The following is a 20,205-nucleotide window of genomic DNA, read 5'->3' on the forward strand; positions in this document are numbered from 1 at the left end:
TTGAGGCTGATATAATAAGCTTTATTTAAGGCTATTTTTTTTCCTTGTGAACAACACTGCCAATGAGTTACTATTTCGGATTACTTCTCACAGCCCTTTTTGTGACAAGAACATATTTCTTGGCAGATTTGTTATTGTACTATATCCACCACTGCATAGATAATTCCATTTTCCATTTTTAATATAAAGTTGTCCAATCCTACTTTCCCCATGTAGGTCATGCTCAATTCAAAGTTTGCAGGTTGTTGGTTTAATAAGTTCATATTAATAGCACTGTACTTCTGTCTTTGGTGGTGGGGGATGGATATTTCAACAAGTTTTTTAAATAAAAAAAATCACTCCCCTCTCCCAACATCACATGAATTTAACCACTTTGAGATCATTTCTGACTTAGCATGATTGTTGCATGTTTTCTATATTTCTGGATTGGTATTATGAAAATATTTTTGCATTTGATTCTTTACTCTTATTTTAGGTTACTGCTTTTCCTTTAGCTAGATTTGTACTTTTTAATGGCTAAGAAGATTTATCCTGTTCTTTGCAGTTCATCATTAATTAGAGTTAAATCTATGTGTAACTAATTAAACCCGATACAAAAAGTTATTTGAATTCATCCAAGAAATACTCCTAATATCCCATATGGCTATCTTTGCACAATCTTTTGTCAAGAAACATTCCCAATAAGAGATTATTTTATTTTTTTGCTATTGTAACTTTTCTTAAAGGTGAAGAAAGTGTATCTCTATTACCAATGCTGTAAAAATACATACATCACATTTTCTTCTGTGCCAAACATTGTGTGTCTTCATATTTTAACCCATCCTCATTTTTTTGTTTGACTAGAACTTTTTAAATATACTGTAAATGGTCAATATTGTAAATCCATATAAATGGGGTTATGGCCAGGTTTTTCCCTACCCTGGAAGCATTAAGGTGCTCTATTTAACAGGTTGTGTTTCTTTAAATGTTTCTTTCAGTACTCATTCTTTCATCCTCAGTTTTTCTAGCTCCAAACTACACAACAGCTTAAACTTCTACTGAGTGGTTTTTTCTCTCATTTCATCATAGTAGGAATTTTAGTTGTTAATACTCAACTTCCCCAGTCAAACACTTTCCAGAAACTAAATTTTGTTTCTGAGATCACGATAATCTCTTTGCAAGCATTTCAGTTTTCACAGAACTTCTAAGTTCTTCTTCTTCTAACACAGGAGTTGCCCCGATCCGCCTGGACATTCCTTCCTCCTGGAGTCGTTTCTCCCTTTCTTGGTAACGTCCAGTCTTTGTAAGTTGGAGTTAGCTTTATCAAAGGGAAATCTGAGTTCTTTAATTCGTTCCATTCTTGTAGTAGCTCTAGATTGAACCAGCACTGCTTCTTTGCACTGAAAGCTCCAGTGCAGATGTCTTTATGTGAAACGAAGACTGTGCTTTTGAGATCATGCAACTGGGTACAAAAAGGTAGGTGACTAACGATAACACTCACAGAGGTAGACATAGTTCAGACTGCTGTCAATCATGGCCCCTGCATTTTTATTCATTGTTTTGTATATAAATATAATAAATAATAATAAATAATTTACTTGTCTCAAAAGTGCACTAAGTTTCTTAGTGTGTGCTGGCTTATATCAACTTATCAAATAATTCCAGTTTATAGCTATAATTTTATAAAATACCTAGAGGAACCCAAATAGCCCACAGCTTAACATATAAATACAAACAGTTGCAAACTGCATCAAGGAAAAATAAAGAGACTTTGACTTCGAACTGCTTGCACAGTTTTGAAATTTGCACACGAATTCATTGGTTCAATCCAAAGGCCCTTTTCATACCCTAAGGAAGAGAGAGAATATAACAGATAGCAAGTAAGTTCATTGTGAGGCACAATTTGAAAAATCTTTTAGGCTTCTTTCTTCTAATATATGTCCAAAGTTGACACGGCAAAAATTTTTCTTAGATATTTAAAAGTAATTAATTGGTAAGATCATCTAATTTAAGAACAAATAGATACAGGAATTGATTCTGCAACTTTTTTTGCAGTACTCCTGAGACAAGCAAGTTGGATTAGACTAGATGAACCTTTGGGGTTCCTTCCAACTTTACAATTCTATGATGTTTGAAAGCCAGCTATACAACCAAGAGTGCCACTGCCCGTATGGGCCAGTCTTGACAGACTCTAGGGTTGTGCGCCCATCTCACTCAAGAGGCCGGGGGCCAGCGCTGTCCGGAGACACTTCCGGGTCACGTGGCCAGCGTGACAAGCTGCATCTGGCGAGCCAGCGCAGCACACGGAAACGCCGTTTACCTTCCCGCCAGTAAGCGGTCCCTATTTATCTACTTGCACCCGGGGGTGCTTTCAAACTGCTAGGTTGGCAGGCGCTGGGACCGAGCAACGGGAGCGCACCCCGCCGCGGGGATTCGAACCGCTGACCTTTCGATCGGCAAGCCCTAGGCGCTGAGGCTTTTACCCACAGCGCCACCCACGTCCCGCAGAGTGCCACATACTACTGTTCAAAAGCAATTCCTCCTAATGTGCTACTGATCTTTATAAAGGGGGACAGGCTGGGGACTGATATGTGTCAAAATCCCCAGCAAACTACTTTCCAGTGTGTTGCTAATTAACAGCTACTAGCTATCAAACACGGGACGCGGGTGGCGCTGTGGGTTAAACCACTGAGCCTAGGACTTGCCGATCAAGAGGTCGGCGGTTCGAATCCCCATGACAGGGTGAGCTCCCGTTGCTCAGTCCCTGCTCCTGCCAACCTAGCAGTTCAAAAGCACGTCAAAGTGCAAGTAGATAAATAGGTACCACTCCAGCGGGAAGGTAAACGGCGTTTCCGTGCGCCGCTCTGGTTTGCCAGAAGCGGCTTAGTCATGCTGGCCACATGACCTGGAAGCTGTACGCCAGCTCCCTCGGCCAATAAAGAGAGATGAGCGCCGCGACCCCAGAGTCGGTCACGACTGGATCTAATGGCCAGGGGTCCCTTTACCTTAGCTATCAAACATATACTATATAGTACTAATTGTGAGAATTACCTTGTGCAAGCGAAGCCACGACAAACACAGCACTGATTTCTTATCAATGTGGCAGCACACACATTACTTAAGAGGCAAATGCAGATCGGCATGGAGCCGTTAAAAAAATCTGGCACCATGTAGAAAGCTTTTTTGTGTTTGTGTGTTTGTATTTTTAAGAGCTGTCTCACTCTTGAGCAGGCTAGACTCTTTTATTATCCAAAATCGTCTGGCTTCCCAGGGTTCCTTCACTTGACTCCTGCATCAGACTTTTGCCCCAGCAGAGATTCTTAGCTCACCTGCATGCTGAAGTAAAAGTGACCAGAGTTTGAACAAAGCTAAGCAAGACCCATAGGGGTTAAAAATACGAATCTCCTCTGAAAAGTAATTTTCTCCTATAAAAGGATTCTCTTTTAAAGGAGTTACAAAGGGATATGTATTATGAACCAATTCAGTTGCATTCTCAAACTCTTAGTACAGAATTTATGGATAGCATTGAAGATCTAGAGTTTGGTCTTTTTCATTTCATATTTCAGCCTTTTATGGACATTCCCAAAAGGAGATCTTTAAAAATTAACAAAATCTAACAACATATTAGCTTTGTAAAAGAAAATAATAATACCAACCATATATCCTTTCGCTGTAGATTCATCAAGACCACAGGATGAATGCTAATGAGAAAAACAGAAAAAGAAACAAAAACTATAAAGTAAGGTCAAAAAGAAAAGAAGGAAAAGAAGAAAAAAAAGATGTAAGATATGCAATATTGATTCAGTGGTATCAAACCTTAGATTGCTAGAACACTATTTTTAAAAATGCAGTGGGCCATACTATACTGCTTTTCATAATTTCCATATGTTTTCATGAATCAGGAGAAATAAATCCATGGATGACAATGTTAGCAATTTCCTAGCAACATTCACATTCCTAAATATGCAATGCTGGCAAATCCCACAGAATGGAACCAGACAAATCTGTCCATTCTAACACTGCAGTCTCTTGGGTGTGCCTTATGTGTGTGTGGGCTAAGACCTGTGTGTTGTTGCAGCATCTTCCCCATACAGAATGGCTTCTTTGTCCCATACAGAAGAGCTGCTTTGAAAAAGCGTGCGATGCAAGTTCTAGTTCTACCTGATCCCCCTATTTTATCTATGACAGGATTGTTGATATTGTGGTCCTACTTCGACCACAGTACAGGTAACTCGCATCTTATGCTCATTATATTTGCACAATTGCAGCTTTACATGGACCACCCAAAATAATTAAATGAATGTCACACATGTGGGGAAAGGGGGCGGGAGGAAAATGGCCAGCAATCCCATCAGCTATTGAGAGAGTGGTTGGGTGTAGTTGGGGAGTCGGTGGAGTGTGGGGAGAGAGTGGAGGAGGTAGCAGGGAGTTTTGGAAGTGGCTGGAGAAAGACTGGAGGAGGCAGGAGAAACTTGTGGAGAAGTTGGTTGGAGAGACTGCAGAATGGCCCCAAAATGCAGGGCCTCAGCATCAGCTACTGAAAAACCAAAGAAGCAGAGGGTGGTTTCCATGCTGGAAGAGAAGGAGGCTGTGCTGGACTGCTTGAGGGCTGGCGTGGGCCTCGTGGCATGCAAATATGGCCAGAATGAATCCAGCATCCATGCCATCAAGGTGGCTGAGAAGGAGATCTGTGGTGCTGTGGCAGCAAGCAAAGGGAAGGACAATTATCTCCCTCCTGTCCTGTGTACTGGCACTCCAACAAAGAGGCCAAGGTGGCTAGAGTAACAATTCTGGGCTGGTTCCACAAGTTATTCATTCCAGAGGTGAGATGTTCTCTCAACGAGAAACACCTGGAGTTTAAACCATGGGTAGGCAAACCAAGGCCTGGGGGCCAGATCTGGCCCAACCGCTTTCTAAATCCGGCCCGCGGACAATCAGCGTGTTTTTACATGAGTAGAATGTGTCCTTTTATTTAAAATGCATCTCTGGGTTATTTGTGGGGCATAGGAATTCGTTCATTCGTTCACCCCCAAGGCACTCCCCTTTGCACACAGCAAAGAAGAGGCTGTCCCTCTCTCCCCTTCTCTCTCATCCAGCCTCTGGATCAAGGTATGATTTGCTGCTTCACCTGCTGCTAACACAAAGCTCACCTTGTTCTGAATGATTTGGGAAACCCCAGCCAGACGGGCAGGGTATAAATAATAAAATTATGATTGCTGCTATTAACATGATGGATACTGATCCGGATCTTAACCTCCTCGACTCCCTCTTGTCCTCATATTATCCACTGAAACATGATCCAGCAAGGGAGAGAAGGAAGATGACAAGTAATTGCAGCATTTTTAAACAGTTTTTTTTTAGTTGTTCTGGCTTTATGTGATTTTGTGTATACGTGTGATAGCCAGGAACATAACCCTCCCGTAAGATGCGAGTTACCAGGACTTAGAAGAATTCTAATGACAATGTGCATTTTTCCAAAATAGATTAAAACCTGAAGCTAAAAAGAAATACTGAGAAGTCCAGAATTTACAGTATTGATTGGTTTGAGAATAAACTACCTTTTCTTCAATTTCTTTGAGCTGCCGCTTCTGAAGTTCAATTTTCTCTTCTAGCTCTCGAATTCTCTGGAATAAACAGGAACATTTTTTTTCAAGGTAAAAAGGCATTTCCTATAGGTTGTCAAACAATATCCAGCTTTTACACACTCGAGAGCAGGGGCCGCCAACATGGTGCCCCAGATTTGCCTGGGCTCCAGTTCCCATCTGCCCCAGCCAGCAGGGCCAATGGCCAGGGATAATGGGAGTTGGGAGCCCAGCAATATTTGGAGGGGGCACCAGGTTGGCTATGCCTAAAATAGAGCAACCAACCACCTGAAAAGATTTGAGATCTGGTTCAAAGCTCTGTACTAGAATTCAAAAGATGAATACAAGAACCTTCCAAACCTAACACACTGGACCAAAACTTGACACCTTTTCCTTGTTACTCTTCCACTGAGGTTTGACCAAAGCATAGGCAAAATCACAGCAGAAGCTTTTGAGTTCTTAGAAAAAAACATTTCAAAAAAGAAGCCACTCTAGAAACTGTGTAGTCGGTTAGTTCCTGGGTCCCATGGAGGCGAGAGTGAGGAGGAAGCCAGCGCAGACCTGAAGGCTAAGCAGAGCTCCCTATCATTCCCAAATAAAGCTGTTCATGTTTGAGTTTGCCTGAAGTGACCGGAGTCTGTTTCTAAGGATGGCAGCTCAGTGGATTCCTGAAATCAACAGCTTTAGTAGAAGGAAAATTAAATAAAATGGCCAAATAATTTGGGATTATTCCAATCTGCCAAATTCAGAAGGTGATCTCTGCCACAGCTTCTTTCAATGTCCAGTCTCTTAAGCCATTTATATTTTCAACACTAGAGGAGTGGCCTAGATGGTAGTGCAGATTTTAGTGCCTCATAACAGTCTCAGGATGAAATAATAAACCTGAAGAGAGTAAACACCCTGACGTACTTAATGTGAGACCAAGCAGATGAAATTCTGCTCTCACTCGAGCTGAGTCAAGATCATCTGAAGAAATATGACAAAGTGATTGGGAGATTGGAGAGGCATTCCAGCGGGCCACCAGGGAATCAGCTGAGAGGCCATCAACATGGGATAAAACATCCCCCCCCCCCACTCTCTGGAAACCATTTGGATCCATGAAGCGGCAGAGGGGAAGGGTCGCGGAGAAGTCCAGTGTAAAAAGTTGAGCTAGGGGTTCTGCCCACCAATCTATGAATGTCTTAAATAATTCTATTGATAGACCATCTAGCCCTGGTGATTTGCCCGGTTTCAAACTATTAATTATCTCTCTAATTTCCTCCTCTTTCACCCTTGGTCACTCCTTTACTTTATCTGGTTTGGTATCGTTGGTATCCCTTCTATAAAATTTACTATGTTGATCATTAAATATGGATATGAAGTACCAAGACCACTTAGATTTTGCAAAAATAAGCCAATGCAATGGGTCAAGGGGAGAGGGTCAAGGGACAGCAACAGGGCACCCATGGGGGCAGCAGTGCCCATAAAGTAGATAGAAGCCAGAAGCAAACGGAACAAAGAAGGTTACAACAGAAACTGCCCATAGGTAAAGGTAAAGGTACCCCTGCCCGTACGGGCCAGTCTTGACAGACTCTAGGGTTGTGCGCCCATCTCACTTAAGAGGCCGGGGGCCAGCGCTGTCCGGAGACACTTCCGGGTCACGTGGCCAGCGTGACAAAGCTGCATCTGGCGAGCCAGAGCCGCACACGGAAACGCCGTTTATTTTCCCGCCAGTAAGCGGTCCCTATTTATCTACTTGCACCCAGGGGTGCTTTCGAACTGCTAGGTTGGCAGGCGCAGGGACCGAACAACGGGAGCGCACCCCGCCGCGGGGATTCGAACCGCCGACCTTTCGATCAGCAAGCCCCAGGCACTGAGGCTTTTACCCACAGCGCCACCCGCGTCCCCGAAACTGCCCATGGGAATAGTCTAAAAAGTTAACACTCTGAGTCAAGAGGACAGATGCCTTTAGCACAAAGGGAAGAGAAAACAGAAAATAAAACGGCCCAGCTAGATTCTGTATGCTATATTGTAATAAAAAGGGACAATTTGCAAAGGTATGTTTTACAGGTTCAGCAATCCCATTAACTCTATTTAAGAGCCTCTTAAAATCTGACTAAAATCTGAGTAGCAACCGTGGAATGTTCAGAACTATTTTGCGGAGTAAAAGCAAGGAAATCAAAAAAATTATTTATGTGCTGGATGAACTTGTTGGGACTAAGAGCATGTGAAGACGTGAGGAAAGTTTTATCAACCATAAAGTCAAGGGATCGACTGGAAGTGTGCTGGTCCAGGATCCCAGGGTTTAACAATTGATTGGCTATTCCCTGTCCCCCCCCCCGTGTCTAGGTGATCAAAAAGTGGCAACAACTAACAGATTGTAAGACCCAGCTGGCAGCACTGCAAGGCTGCTGTGCAGGTTTGGGTACCGAAGGGGGTGTGAGAGGCTCTCTTGAGTGTAGGACAGTAGCTGAAAGTCTGTTTAGAAGGATAGCTTCTATTTGACAAGATCCTATAGAAATAATCCCCAAGAGTTCCATGAAATGGAGCTATAGCAAAGGCCACTGTCTGACAATGAGGAGATCCAATCATCACCACGGAGACAACCAAAGGAGGAAGAACCATAGAAACCTGGTGAGCTGGAGTCTCCACCATCATCCTAATGAACCAGGAGTGGTTGGGAAGTGAGGCCACCACAGCAGATGGACTTGTAAATCTGAAACAGATCCCAAAGGGGGAAGGGATCATACTGGAGCTAAAATGAAACAGGGCGATGTGTTAATTCCTGTGAAGATGAGTGGAAGGAGAAAGCCAGTGTGTACCTGGAGGCCACAGAGTAAGCAGGGCTCCCTTTTTTATTATATTTAAATAAAGCTGTTCATGTTTGAGTTTACCTACAGTGATTGGAGTCTGCTTCTAAGCTTCTTGCCTTCATTTTGTAACATAGCATATCCAAATGTAAGTTCATTACTTTTGGAGCTACAACAATTTTCCAAAAAGTAGTCCAACCCATTCATATATGCAGTGCAGTGATATGTGACCTTGACAAGGACCTTCAATGTCACTTTTGAGGGTGGCGTCCACCCACAATTTTACATCCTGTAAAACTGATCTGGCATGGGCACCATTTAGCTCATTGGCACCATTAATTTATTTTGCTGAAGCACTTTCTGGATGTTTGTCCGAACTACTATAATACAAAACTGGAGGTTTAGCAAGCAGCTTAGTAGCTCTTGTGACTCATGTAATTCTTATTGGATTTACTTTCATTAACAAATCCATGAAAACAATGTGGTAATTTTAGCACAAGGCAGGTTCAAAAGGACTCTGTAAGCTGCTTATAAACTCAGCTTGAAAACCTTTGAAAGGTTCAGTATGATTTACAAGATATGCCTAAGGAAGAGCTCTTTCAAACAACATCATCCTGCAACTAAACACATGGTCTAGAATACGAAAAGTAAGAATCGCCAGAATGAGAAATATCTTGCAACTCACAACGGTAAGGAATTCCGCTTTCAAAACAGTTGACGTGGTGCCACTGTTAATGAAAATGCTGAAAGGTGCATCAACAAAAAGGCACGTTTATTTGTTATATAAATGTTATGTAATGAAACTGTGAATTAAGATTAAGGTTAGAAATCAAAGATGTTGAACTGCTAGGTTTTGCAAACTGGCTGTTCGTCACAGTCCAGAGAGTTGACAGACTGGCTTCTTTCATACACAGCAAGCTTTGCGCTCTCTCTCGCTCTCTCTCTCTCTCTCTCTCTCTCTCTCTCTCTCTCTCTCTCTCTAGGTCACATTTAGCACAGCTATTGAAACCTTCCTAAGTTTTACCATGATGGAGGAAGCCGCAGATGTTATTTGCATGTCTGCCCCATCCAAAGAGGGGTCTGTGAGTCTAATTTTTAAAACAAAAGGGATTTATGGATTTGGGAAATGGAGCCCTACACTGTGCTCTATCGCTTGAAACACCTTTCTCCAGGCCCAGCTCTGATACCAGAAGTGACTCTGGCTAGGCAGAAAGGTGCCTAAATGGAAACAATGGCCTAAGGGGACGTCAGGTGGGGCTTTAGCTCCGCTCACCCTTTTGTGGTCACAATTATACTGTCTCTCCTTTGAGACATGAGTTGGAGAAGATATGGGAACAATAAATGCGTCTGTTGTTGCCTCTCATTCAGAGAGAGGGAGGGAGGGACGAATAGAACCTCCATTAGTGAGTTGCAGTAAAAACGTTCCAAGTTAGTTGTGCAATGTCTGTTACCTATATTTAGAACGCTCTCTTACCTTGAAGCAAGCAGCCCTCAAACTTCCTGTACTTACTCCAGTTTTAGATATATGCCACAGAGGCTTGATTATGGAATATCATAGCCCTTTTGTATTCCAACAGTGAATAAGGGCAGAAAATAATTTGGCCTTAGTAAGAATGCTGATATATGCAGAATTTATCATGCAAAAGGCTGGACTGGATGAATCCCAAGACGGAATTAAGATTGCCGGAAGAAATATCAACAACCTCAGATATGCAAATGACACAATTTTGATGACAGAAAGTGAGGAGGAATTAAAGAACCTCTTAATGAGGGTGAAAGAGGAGAGTGCAAAATATGGTCTGAAGCTCAACATCAAAAAAACTAAGATCCTAGCCACTGGTCCCATCACTTTCTGGCAAATAGAAGGGGAAGAAATGGAGGCAGTGAGAGATTTTACTTTCTTGGGCTCCATGATCACTGCAGATGGTGACAGCAGTCACAAAATTAAAAGACGCCTGCTTCTTGGGAGAAAAGCAATGACAAACCTAGACAGCATCTTAAAAAGCTGAGACATCACCTTGCCGACAAAGGTCCGTATAGTTAAAGCTATGGTGTTTTCCCAGTAGTGATGTATGGAAGTGAGAGCTGGACCATAAAGAAGGCTGATCGCCGAAGAATTGATGCTTTTGAATTATAGTGCTGGAGGAGACTCTTGAGAGTCCCATGGACTGCAAGAAGATCAAACCTATCCATTCTGAATGAAATCAGCCCTGAGTGCTCACTGGAAGGACAGATCGTAAAGCTGAGGCTCCAATACTTTGGCCACCTCATGAGAAGAGAAGACTCCCTGGAAAAGACCCTGATGCTGGGAAAGATTGAGAGCAGAATAAGAAGGGGACAACAAAGGACGAGATGGTTGGACAGTGTTCTCGAAGCTACAAACATGAGTCTGACCAAACTGCGGGAGGCAGTAGAAGACAGGAGTGCCTGGCGTGCTCTGGTCCAGGGGGTCACGAAGAGGCGGACACAACTAAACAACTAAACAACAACAACAAGAATGCTGCCTGTGGCCCCATGAGCTTTTCACTGCAATGACTTGCAGCCTGAAATCTCCTCCCTCCCTTTTCAGCATGAACCACCTTTCATCCTCCAATCAATCGTACCTTGTGAATTTTTTGCCATTTATAGCTGTCAGATCACGTGGTAATCACAGACAGATCTTAGCCAATCTCTTCTGCTGGAGAATGGTAAGGTATGTCATTTCACTAATCAGACAGGTATCTAATGTGCAGAGCTTTTTCAGACATCATTTTCAAACCATGGATTAGCTAAAAACACTGCAGAGCGAACACTTCTTGTGTCCTCTTCCTCTGGTTTATCAATACCGCACTACAGCCATTAACACCCAGGACAGATTTGGACTTTGCAGGTTCCGAGAATGGAGCTTTGTGCTTGCACACGGAGCACATTTTAAACTGGGACATGGGAACCACTTTTCCAGCAATACAGCATGCACAACTTAAAGAGCCCCAACTGAAACTGGACTTTTGAGGGAAATGTTAGAACATGGCAGGGTGAAATAAAAGTGGCAGCAGAGTCCCAAAGTGGTGGTAGTCAAAGGAGGGGCACAGAAAGTTCTAGGTTACCTGCTGTGCTTGCTGCAGCAATTCCATGCGCTCATGTAGAATCTGGCAGTCAAATTCACGGCTTTGCCTCAGTATCTGTCTCCGCACCTTTTCCACGGCAGCGCACAAGTCCTCCCTCTGGGCCTCATTCAGGGATTCGCTCACTCTCTTCCCCGGCTCCTGCTGCAGAGCGTTGTAGAGGGTGGCTTCCAGCTCCTGGATTTTCTAATGCAATGCAAATGATATTCAAGAGAGACTCATGTTTGAACCCAGGGAGCCACACAAGACGGTAACGACAGAAAGGGAAAAGAAGCAAAGCTTGCAGGGCATAAGGGCACAATTCAGCAGCAGAGAAGCAGCTCCCACGTGAGGTAAACAAGCAGAGAATGTCTTGTGTGAAGGGCTCACGTGGTGCAGCACTATATCATAATGCTATTATTCAAATTTATGATGTGTCTGCATACTTTGTACAATTCTGGTTGCCTCACATCAAAAAGGAAATGGTAGAGCTTGAAAAGTTTTAGAAAAAGGCAACCAAAATTATTAATGGGCTGAAAGAACTCTAACAGGAGGAAAGGTTACAACTTTTGGGGCTTTTAGCTTAGAAAAAAGGCAAACAGAATGATGGCAGCATGATACAGGCATACAAAATTACAGTGTGTGGAGACACTGGATAGAGAAAAGTGTTTCTTCCTCTCTCATAGTAAGAGAATCCAAGGCTGAAAGTTGGATGGTTCAGAGTCGACAAACACAGTAGTTCTTCACATAGTACTTAGTTGAACTATGGCATCCCCTACCACCAGCTGTCAGGACGGCCACCAACCTAGGTAGCTTTAAAAAGGGGTGACACCGTTTTATGGAGGATGAGGCTATCAAGTCAGGGTGTCTGTGTAATACCTTCATACCTGGGAATCACAAGTGGTTGTGCTGCTGTGCTCAGGTCCTGGTTTGGGAGCTTCCTGTGGGTATCTGGTTGGCTACTGTAAGAACAAGATGTTGGACTACATGGACCTTTGGTCAGAACCCACAGGGATTTTCTTGTATTCTTATCCTCACATTCCTTCATAAATGATCACCAAGATCGTGGACTAGAAGCCCAACTCATGTCCATGAGCAGTTGTGCCTTCCATACTGCATGCCCAACTCTAGGGAACTTGCTCTCATTAGAGACAAGGTAGGTACCATCCCTGCAAAGGGTCAGCCCCAAAGGCAAATGATTTTATTTCAGAAGACCTCTGCGCCACAAATGCTCTTCTGGTGTTTTATTCTTCAGAGTTTTAATTTATATTTTAATTTTTGCACGTTTTTATTATCCAAGTCCCTTTGAGACCCAAGTGGGGTGAAAAGTAGAATATAATTTCAAATCAATCAACCAATCAATCTTTATTATGATGATCACAGATCAGCCACTAAATTACAATCAAACAAATGCAATTCTACAGTTTTTGGCCAGCAAAAGACTGTTAGGAACTAACAGCATGGCAAAGAGCTAAGGTAAATCACCACCCAAGCTTTGTAACCTTTCCTTATTGGTGGAATTGCTACACCCCCTTGATCATTTTGGTTGCCTTTTTAAACAGCAGGAGCAAATGTTTCTTGCTTTGAAAGAAAAACAAAATGCATACTCTGAGCCAGCAAGATAGCAAACCAAATGCTACTGCACGTGCTTCTCTATTTCATCCTGACTCTGACCAGTAAGCTTTGTGCTTCCACTATAGTGTAAAAAGGGACACCCGCCACCTTTGTATTAATGCTGGGCCATTTCTTTAACTGGCTTTACACCCATCCCATTACAGGAGGAAGGACAAATAGAAACTCTAACAAACTTTGAGTTGGGCGACCAATTTACGAGAAATTTGCAAGGTAGGGTTGGTTCGCCCTGCTTTCCAAATACAGTGATCAAGGGTGGGTTTCTTACTCTTTTTTTAACCCTTCCAAAGAAGCTTTGTCAGCTACCATTAGTGACACCTCATGCTGCCCACAGCTGCCCAAATTCCTTGAGCCGCTTTCCCACTCCTGTGACAGACGGCCATGGAAACAATACTGCCCTCAAAACACTTCACCCACAAGGGAGGTAAGTCAACCCACATCTCTCTCTCTCCCTCTCTCTCTCCCCCCCCCCCCTCTCTCTCACACACACACTCCTATATATTTTTCACAGAAAAGAAAGGAGAATTCACTGTCCATTTTCACGGGGGAAGAATGGTCCTGAGAAAATGGAAACGCAGTTTTGTCCAGCGCTAGGGTCCACCGGCTAGTTCAAGTGAAATTCTTCCTGTTGCAATTCCCTACCATAGGCTAGCCTTTTTTGTGATATCATAAACACATATTGGTCAACACTGTATACAGAGAGGATTCTCTGAAACCAGGGTTCTTGTTGCACTCAGGATCCGAATTGTATGAGTGGAACCTGCCACCAGGCCCATGCAGAGCTTGTCTGAGGCCGGAGTGGCGTCTTACTAGAATAAAGTTAAAGCTCAAACAAAAAAGCAGCCTGGTGCCCCCATTTTTAAGTGAAAATTGATCAGTCTCTGCCTCTTCTGTCTACCTGTTTGGCAGCTGAAACTGAGAGAGCAAAGTTGCCTGGCAGTTTGTAAGAATTTCTAGAAAAGCATTACCCTCATACTTGGAAAGCCTAGAAATAAACTTGATTTCTGTAAGACTAGAATCAATGTGACCAGCTTGAGCTGAAGTCCAGCAATCATAGTTTTAAAGAATGGAGGTAACAACTCCCAGAACTGCCATTGCAAGAACACGAGAACAAGAAATTTCAAACCTCTGCCACAAGTGGTGTAAGTATTGCAATCCGTTTAAACTTTGCATATGCTACTTAAAACACCTTAAAAAACAGTTCTGACCCTTTTTATCTATCTCAACTAGTATCTAGGTCCTTCATTTAGCAGAACAGACAGCATACATGTACACATATGAATTTTACTTTCAGCAAACACACAGATTTCCTACCATATAAGCCTGGTCCAGGGCTTGTTTCCTGTAGTCAAGTTCTTCCTCTAAATAACCCTTCTGTTTACTGAACAGGTCCTGAGTAATAATAATAATAATAATCAGCTTGACTCAAAATGTCACAAGCCTTGGCAGATCAGGTACCCATAGCTAGCTGGTCCACAAAGGCCAAAAAGAGAGCGAGATCACATGCGCCAAGGAGCAGTTAGACAACAGTGCTGGGTATAGAACTCTCAGCTCAGCACTAAGTAAAGACAAAGATTTTCCTATTTGTTTCTAAACTCAGTGTCTGCTGTGCAGACATTCACCCTGTGCAGGAAGAAGGGGCTACTTTACCATCTGCAGAGGCCACCCAACTCTGCAGAAAAATTGTGGAAGGGTTTCATACAACCCCCACACCCCCAAAACTGCCCCACCTAAGGGTGACACAGGTATGCTTTCTTAATGGTGGTCAGTTAGATCCTGGGTATGGGTGCGAGCTGTGAGTGAGTGAGTGAGTAGGCATTGGCCCTGCTTCATTCAGCTACAGCTTTCTTCTTCCAGGCCTTTTCCACGCTTACCTTTTGCTCTGTGCTTCAGTGATCTGTGTCCAAGCAGTTTTTTTTTTGCCCTGCTGCTTTCACCAGGAAAACTTGCTCTTTAATGCTGAAGTGGAACAAATGGCAATTCAGATTTTCTGTGGACTGCTGTTTGTTTTCATTCAGCAGTAAAGAGCGGGTTTTCACTTGTACCTTGTACCAAGGAGCCTGCAAGCAGAATAGAACAGAGGCCTTAGCTTGTTTTCCATTCCATAGTGAAGCCGTTCCACGGCTGTAAAGGAGGTTTCCACAAAGGCACCTCAGAGAGCATATGTGGGGCATTACTAAGGGTGGTTGTGCAGGAGCCTGCTCTGCTTTGGAATCTCAAGAGATACGATCAACTAATATCCATACTAAATTCAAGTGATTTGTACTTTGTAGACTACTCTCAGGCAGCTGTGGAAAGAGTAGCCAAGAGGTCTCGGAAGGAGAGAAGGGAAACTCTGATCCTAACCTCCGGTGCCTTGTGGGACATCTTCGGGAGAAGAAAAGGTTAAGGAGTAAGCCCTAGACAAATCCGGAGTGGAATCTCTAAGGTGGTTGGGTGGCACCTTGTATGCCTCTTTCGGGCAACTCCTGCAGCCAGGCTGGTGCCAAACATATTGCTCTTCCTTTCCTTTGGACCACATCAGGGAGGCCAAGGTCTTGTCACCAGGGCAGCCCAGAACCTCCATACACACTGTCCAGGCTTGCATCCCAGGGAGCTCACTTCAGTGCTGCTAACACAGTAGCTTGACTTCTCCCCCAGAGGCATCCTCCATCGTCTCTCAAGACAGACGGATGCCTACAACAACAATAAAAATTGGAGGGCAGGGGAGAGGAACTCTGCTGTATAGCAAGCAATGACATGATAAGGAACTGTCCAACCTTGGAATCAGAAAGTAGAGAAAGCAATGAGAATGATCAGTACAGTGGTAGCTCGGGTTACATACCCTTCAGGTTACAGACTCCCCTAACCCAGAAATAGTACCTTGGGTTAAGAACTTGGCTTCAGGATGAGAAGAGAAATCGCACGGCAGCAGCAGGAGGCCCCATTAGCTAAAGTGGTGCTTCAGGTTAAGAACAGTTTCAGGTTAAGAACGGACCTCCGGAACAAATTAAGTATGTAACCAGAGGCACCACTGTACTGCCAAAGCCACATGGGAGTGCTGAATTTAGGATATAGGGCCTGCTCCTGCACCTGTTAACAGCATTAATATTGTCAGCATTGAAATTGTCAGAATCAACTTGCTGAAAAACAGTAAGAGTTGGCACAATGCAAATCCAGTTCTTTGGTTTGGACCAAAAAGTGTTCAAGGAACCCAGGCGGGTGAGTGACCGGGGAGCGAAAGAACTGCAACCGGGCCCAAACGCCCCTTAATATCCTCAGAAGTCAGTCTCTAAAAAACAAGCAACACCTCCTTTCTTCACTTAGTTCTGAAACACAATGCTGAATGAAACAGAAGGTGTGTGCAGGTGCCTTTGTGGGGGAAAGACTTTATTCACTTGCAGAGCCATGCCTTTAGTTTCTGGGCCAATTTAATGCATTTGCCAACTACAAAGCCATGCTCAAGGGAAAATAATGTTCATGCACAATGCCAGTCATGCAGTCATTTATATCAAGCGGGGGGGGGGGGGGGGGACACCCCAACGCAACATGCACCCGTGTTCCTGTTATTTGCCCAAGCTAAAAGTCTATGAAGTAATACTTCTCTTACCTTTTCATTTTCCAGGTCAATCATCTTCTGCGTGAGGGCAGCTTCAGTTTCCTCTATTTGCTTTAGCCACTATATAAAAATGACGGGGGCAAAATAAAACAGCAGTTTGAGACAGAGCTTATGCCAAACATTCGGTAAGTAAAGTGCTTTACCTTAAATTCCATTATTTTCTCAATTTTGTACAAAACTATTGATTTGGACACCTGAAAACGGTGACTAATTATAATGAGGGAGCATTGGCTATATTCAAATATTGCTCATTCTTCCCAAATTGGGAAAATGTATGTTTTCCAACAAAGCTACCAGTACAATGAGTTTGGGGGACATAACATTGTATGTACTTCATATCTGCTAAAAATCTAAAAGGTTACAAAGCCCTAGGATGAAATAGCAGCACAATGTCAACTCAGGAAAGACCCAGGAGAGGCCTAAGCCTTGGCAACAACCATCTGAAATCATGTTTTCGTAATAATATTTTCCCCAAACAGTTTTAGAAGGTGTCTCATGGGGGGAAAGGCAGTTTCCAAGAACACTTGAATTTTCATTTGCATTGTAACTGTGTTGGCCCTTATAGAGCTCCTTAGAGGCCTAATTGTGGTGTATGTAGTATCTGGACTAAATGGAAGTCAGAATGGCAAATTATGTATCTTTGTGTTTTGAGTTTTATGTAATGTACAGTTGGCAGTATATGTCTGCTTACTCTTCATGATTATTGAATATTCCATGCGTCCCCAGAGTGGAAACATTAGTCCTGTAGTCTACCCCAACAAAGTTACAATTTCCAGCACCCTTAACAAACTACAATTCCCAGGATTCCTGGGGGAAAGTCACGTGGTTTAAAAGTATGGTGGGGCTAGATCTGAACAGTGCCTATAAGACATTCGCTGGTTTTGGAAACTCTTGCTCTATTTCAGATAGCCATGGTGGTGGTGAAGGCAAAATCTTCTGCACATGGCCAGATGCCCTCACACTTTTTTCTTTTTCTTTTTAAACTACATAATAGTTCCAGGGCTGAAGATGAAAAACAAGTTCTTCTGCTAATTTTTGGTGCCCTCTGGTTGTGATGAAACCTTGTAATATGCAAATCCTCTTTTATTTAGGAAAGCTTTCAGCTGGTGGATCAGAGAAAAAGGTGCATATAGCAGGATTTCTCTGTCCAGTTGCCCTCATGCTAGCAAATGCAATAGCAAAAAGTAAGGAACTGTTTCAGAAAGTACAATAGACCTACAATGCCTTGACCTGTGGCCAGTTAAAGGGAATTGCTTCAACGACAAATTTAATAAGTGCCATGGGAACCATTTCCTTTCGCTGGCAGCAAATCTGTGCAGACTAGAGATTTTACACTTGTTGAATGTTACATGTGAAAACTGTGCAGGGGGTACAGCTCCGGACCCTCCAAGTAGCCCTATTTTCCAGGGAATCACAAAAGCCACTCCAGTGATGGGATGTGAGAGTGATAAATGTCCCTATTTTCACCCGAGGAATGTTGGACAGGGTGCCTTGCAACTGTTGTGTACCCAAGTACACAGACTATACACTCATTGAGTGATACATACCCTTACTGACAATCCTTAAAGTAGCTGTAAAATGATTTTGTTCATCCCACTACTATTAACGTTACCCTTTCTTCTGAGGTACAGTCCTTACTAAAATAAAATACCCCACTAGTCACATGTATTGAGGATGTATTTTAATTGATTGTCTGATTTTATGTTAATGTGTTATACATTTGATGTTAGCCGCTCTGAGCCCGGCTTCGGCTGGGGAGGGTGGGATATAAATAAAAATTATTATTATTATTATTATTATTATTATTATTATTATTATTATTATTCCAATTATTGGGTCAGATGCACACGCCACCCGTTGTGGTCACACAGACAACTCAGTCAGTGAGGACATATTGCTTGCTAAATACTATTAAGTTCCACTAGGAATTTAGCTTGCTGTTCTTATGCAGGAAGTGTTTTTTAAAAAAGGCTTGTACATTCAAGACTTTTATGAGCAGAGCTACAGATTTTAAACAGACTTGTGCAGAGAGCACTGCTTTTGTGGGATGGATGAAATTCATGCCTAAGAGAAGCAATTCTTCACAGAACTCTACCTTTTCACAGAGAGAAAGTACAGTCCCCGCCTGAATTATCGCAACCTGTTCTTCATTCCTCAAATTCTAAAACACAAGAAGTTCAGTGTATTTTACATTGTAGCAGAAATCCATCAAATTAAAATAAGCAGAGTACATGCTGCAGCAAGCATTACTGAGCACACCAACTTCCCTTTCGTTAAAAAAGTTTGGCAAAGGCAAATTGCCAGAAACTGCCAGGAATTGCAACAACCTTAGGAGTATAGTGTAAAGTTGCAAATCATTACTTTTCAGTAGGATCATGTAGGCTGCAATCCTATACGTACTTACCTGGGAGTAAATCCCATTTAACCCAATAGGGCTTACTTCTGAGTAGATATGCATAGGATTGTGCTGCATATGAGCAAAGTGAACTCAGGATTGGGTTGCTAGGCCCTTTGAGACCTCGACTCTGAGAACCGGGCCTAAGGGAGATCAGACAGTATCCTGCAGCTCAGAGTGGCAGATGTCAGCAGAGGACAACATCTACTTATGCCCTAAATGCAAAGGTAAAGAACCCCTGACAGTTAAGTCCAGTCGCGAACGACTCTGGGGTTGCGGTGCTCATCTCACTTTACTGGCCGAGGGAGCTGGCATTTGTCTGCAGTTTTTTTGGGTCATGTGGCCAGCATGACTAAACCGCTTCTGGCGAAACCAGAGCAGCACACGGAAATGCTGTTTCCCTTCCCGCTGGAGCGGTACCTATTTATCTCCTTGCACTTTGACGTGCTTTCAAACTGCTAGGTTGGCAGGAGGTGGGTCCGAACAACAGGAGCTAACCCTTTCGCGGGGATTCGAACCGCTGACCTTCCGATCAGCAAGCCTTAGGCTCAGTGGTTTATACCACAGCGCCACCCGCGTCCCTACTTATGGCCTAGTCGTCAATATTGAAGAGGTAACAAATGGCAAACTCGCTCAAGCCAAGCAGGACGTCTACTCCCTTGATTCTGGCCCCTCACCCTGACAAAGAAAAAGAAGCTCCAAAATGGGTATATTTTTGCAAGCCTTAAAGAGCACACAAAAGTCCCCCAGGTTTTGTGAGTACTCGAAGGGAGTGCTCACAAACAATCAAACTGGAAAGCTGCTCCTGGAAAAACTGTTATTGGGTTATTTGGGGCAATGCCCACCTCCTGATGGAGTATGAGGGGTCTCTGCAGTGGGCAGACTAGGGCTTTTGCCCTAGTTGCTTTCTGAAGTTCTGCTTTTCAAATAATCCCTTAATTTTCCATCAGAATTGTGGCACAGGATGTCCTAGGGCTGTGGCATGGAAGCAGCATTGAGGGTGGCAGGCTGTTCAAGATACGCTGTCCCAAACGCTGTGCCCCACATAATTGATTACAAGATTTGGCACCTACCCACCATTTGAATGGCAATGCCCATCAACTGGGGGGGTGGCCCCCTCAAATATTTTATTGGGTGGGCCGAAGGG

General features: G+C 43.3%; 1 protein-coding gene across 9 annotated transcripts in view; it reads right to left on the reverse strand.

Moving 5' to 3' along the window:
• Positions 1 to 534: 534 nt before the first annotated feature.
• JAKMIP1 (janus kinase and microtubule interacting protein 1) overlaps positions 535 to 20,205 on the reverse strand; it is an 85,609-nt gene continuing 65,938 nt past the window's right edge. For 2 of the 9 annotated variants that reach the window (XM_077934478.1, XM_077934476.1), the window contains 7 exons: positions 18,759 to 18,824; positions 16,655 to 16,723; positions 14,380 to 14,457; positions 11,437 to 11,640; positions 5,538 to 5,603; positions 3,636 to 3,680; positions 535 to 1,827 (listed from right to left, as the gene is read on the reverse strand). In XM_077934478.1, coding sequence (XP_077790604.1) covers positions 1,795 to 1,827; positions 3,636 to 3,680; positions 5,538 to 5,603; positions 11,437 to 11,640; positions 14,380 to 14,457; positions 16,655 to 16,723; positions 18,759 to 18,824 — 561 coding nt within the window. In that variant the 3' untranslated portion in view covers positions 535 to 1,794. Of the gene's footprint in view, positions 1,828 to 3,635; positions 3,712 to 5,537; positions 5,604 to 11,436; positions 11,641 to 12,320; positions 12,396 to 14,379; positions 14,458 to 16,654; positions 16,724 to 18,758; positions 18,825 to 20,205 lie in introns of those variants that run through there. The other 7 variants (XM_077934482.1, XM_077934479.1, XM_077934477.1 and 4 more) reach the window with 6 other exon arrangements.

Source organism: Podarcis muralis, chromosome 9 (genome assembly GCF_964188315.1).
Source record: "Podarcis muralis chromosome 9, rPodMur119.hap1.1, whole genome shotgun sequence".
Lineage (NCBI taxonomy): Eukaryota > Metazoa > Chordata > Lepidosauria > Squamata > Lacertidae > Podarcis > Podarcis muralis.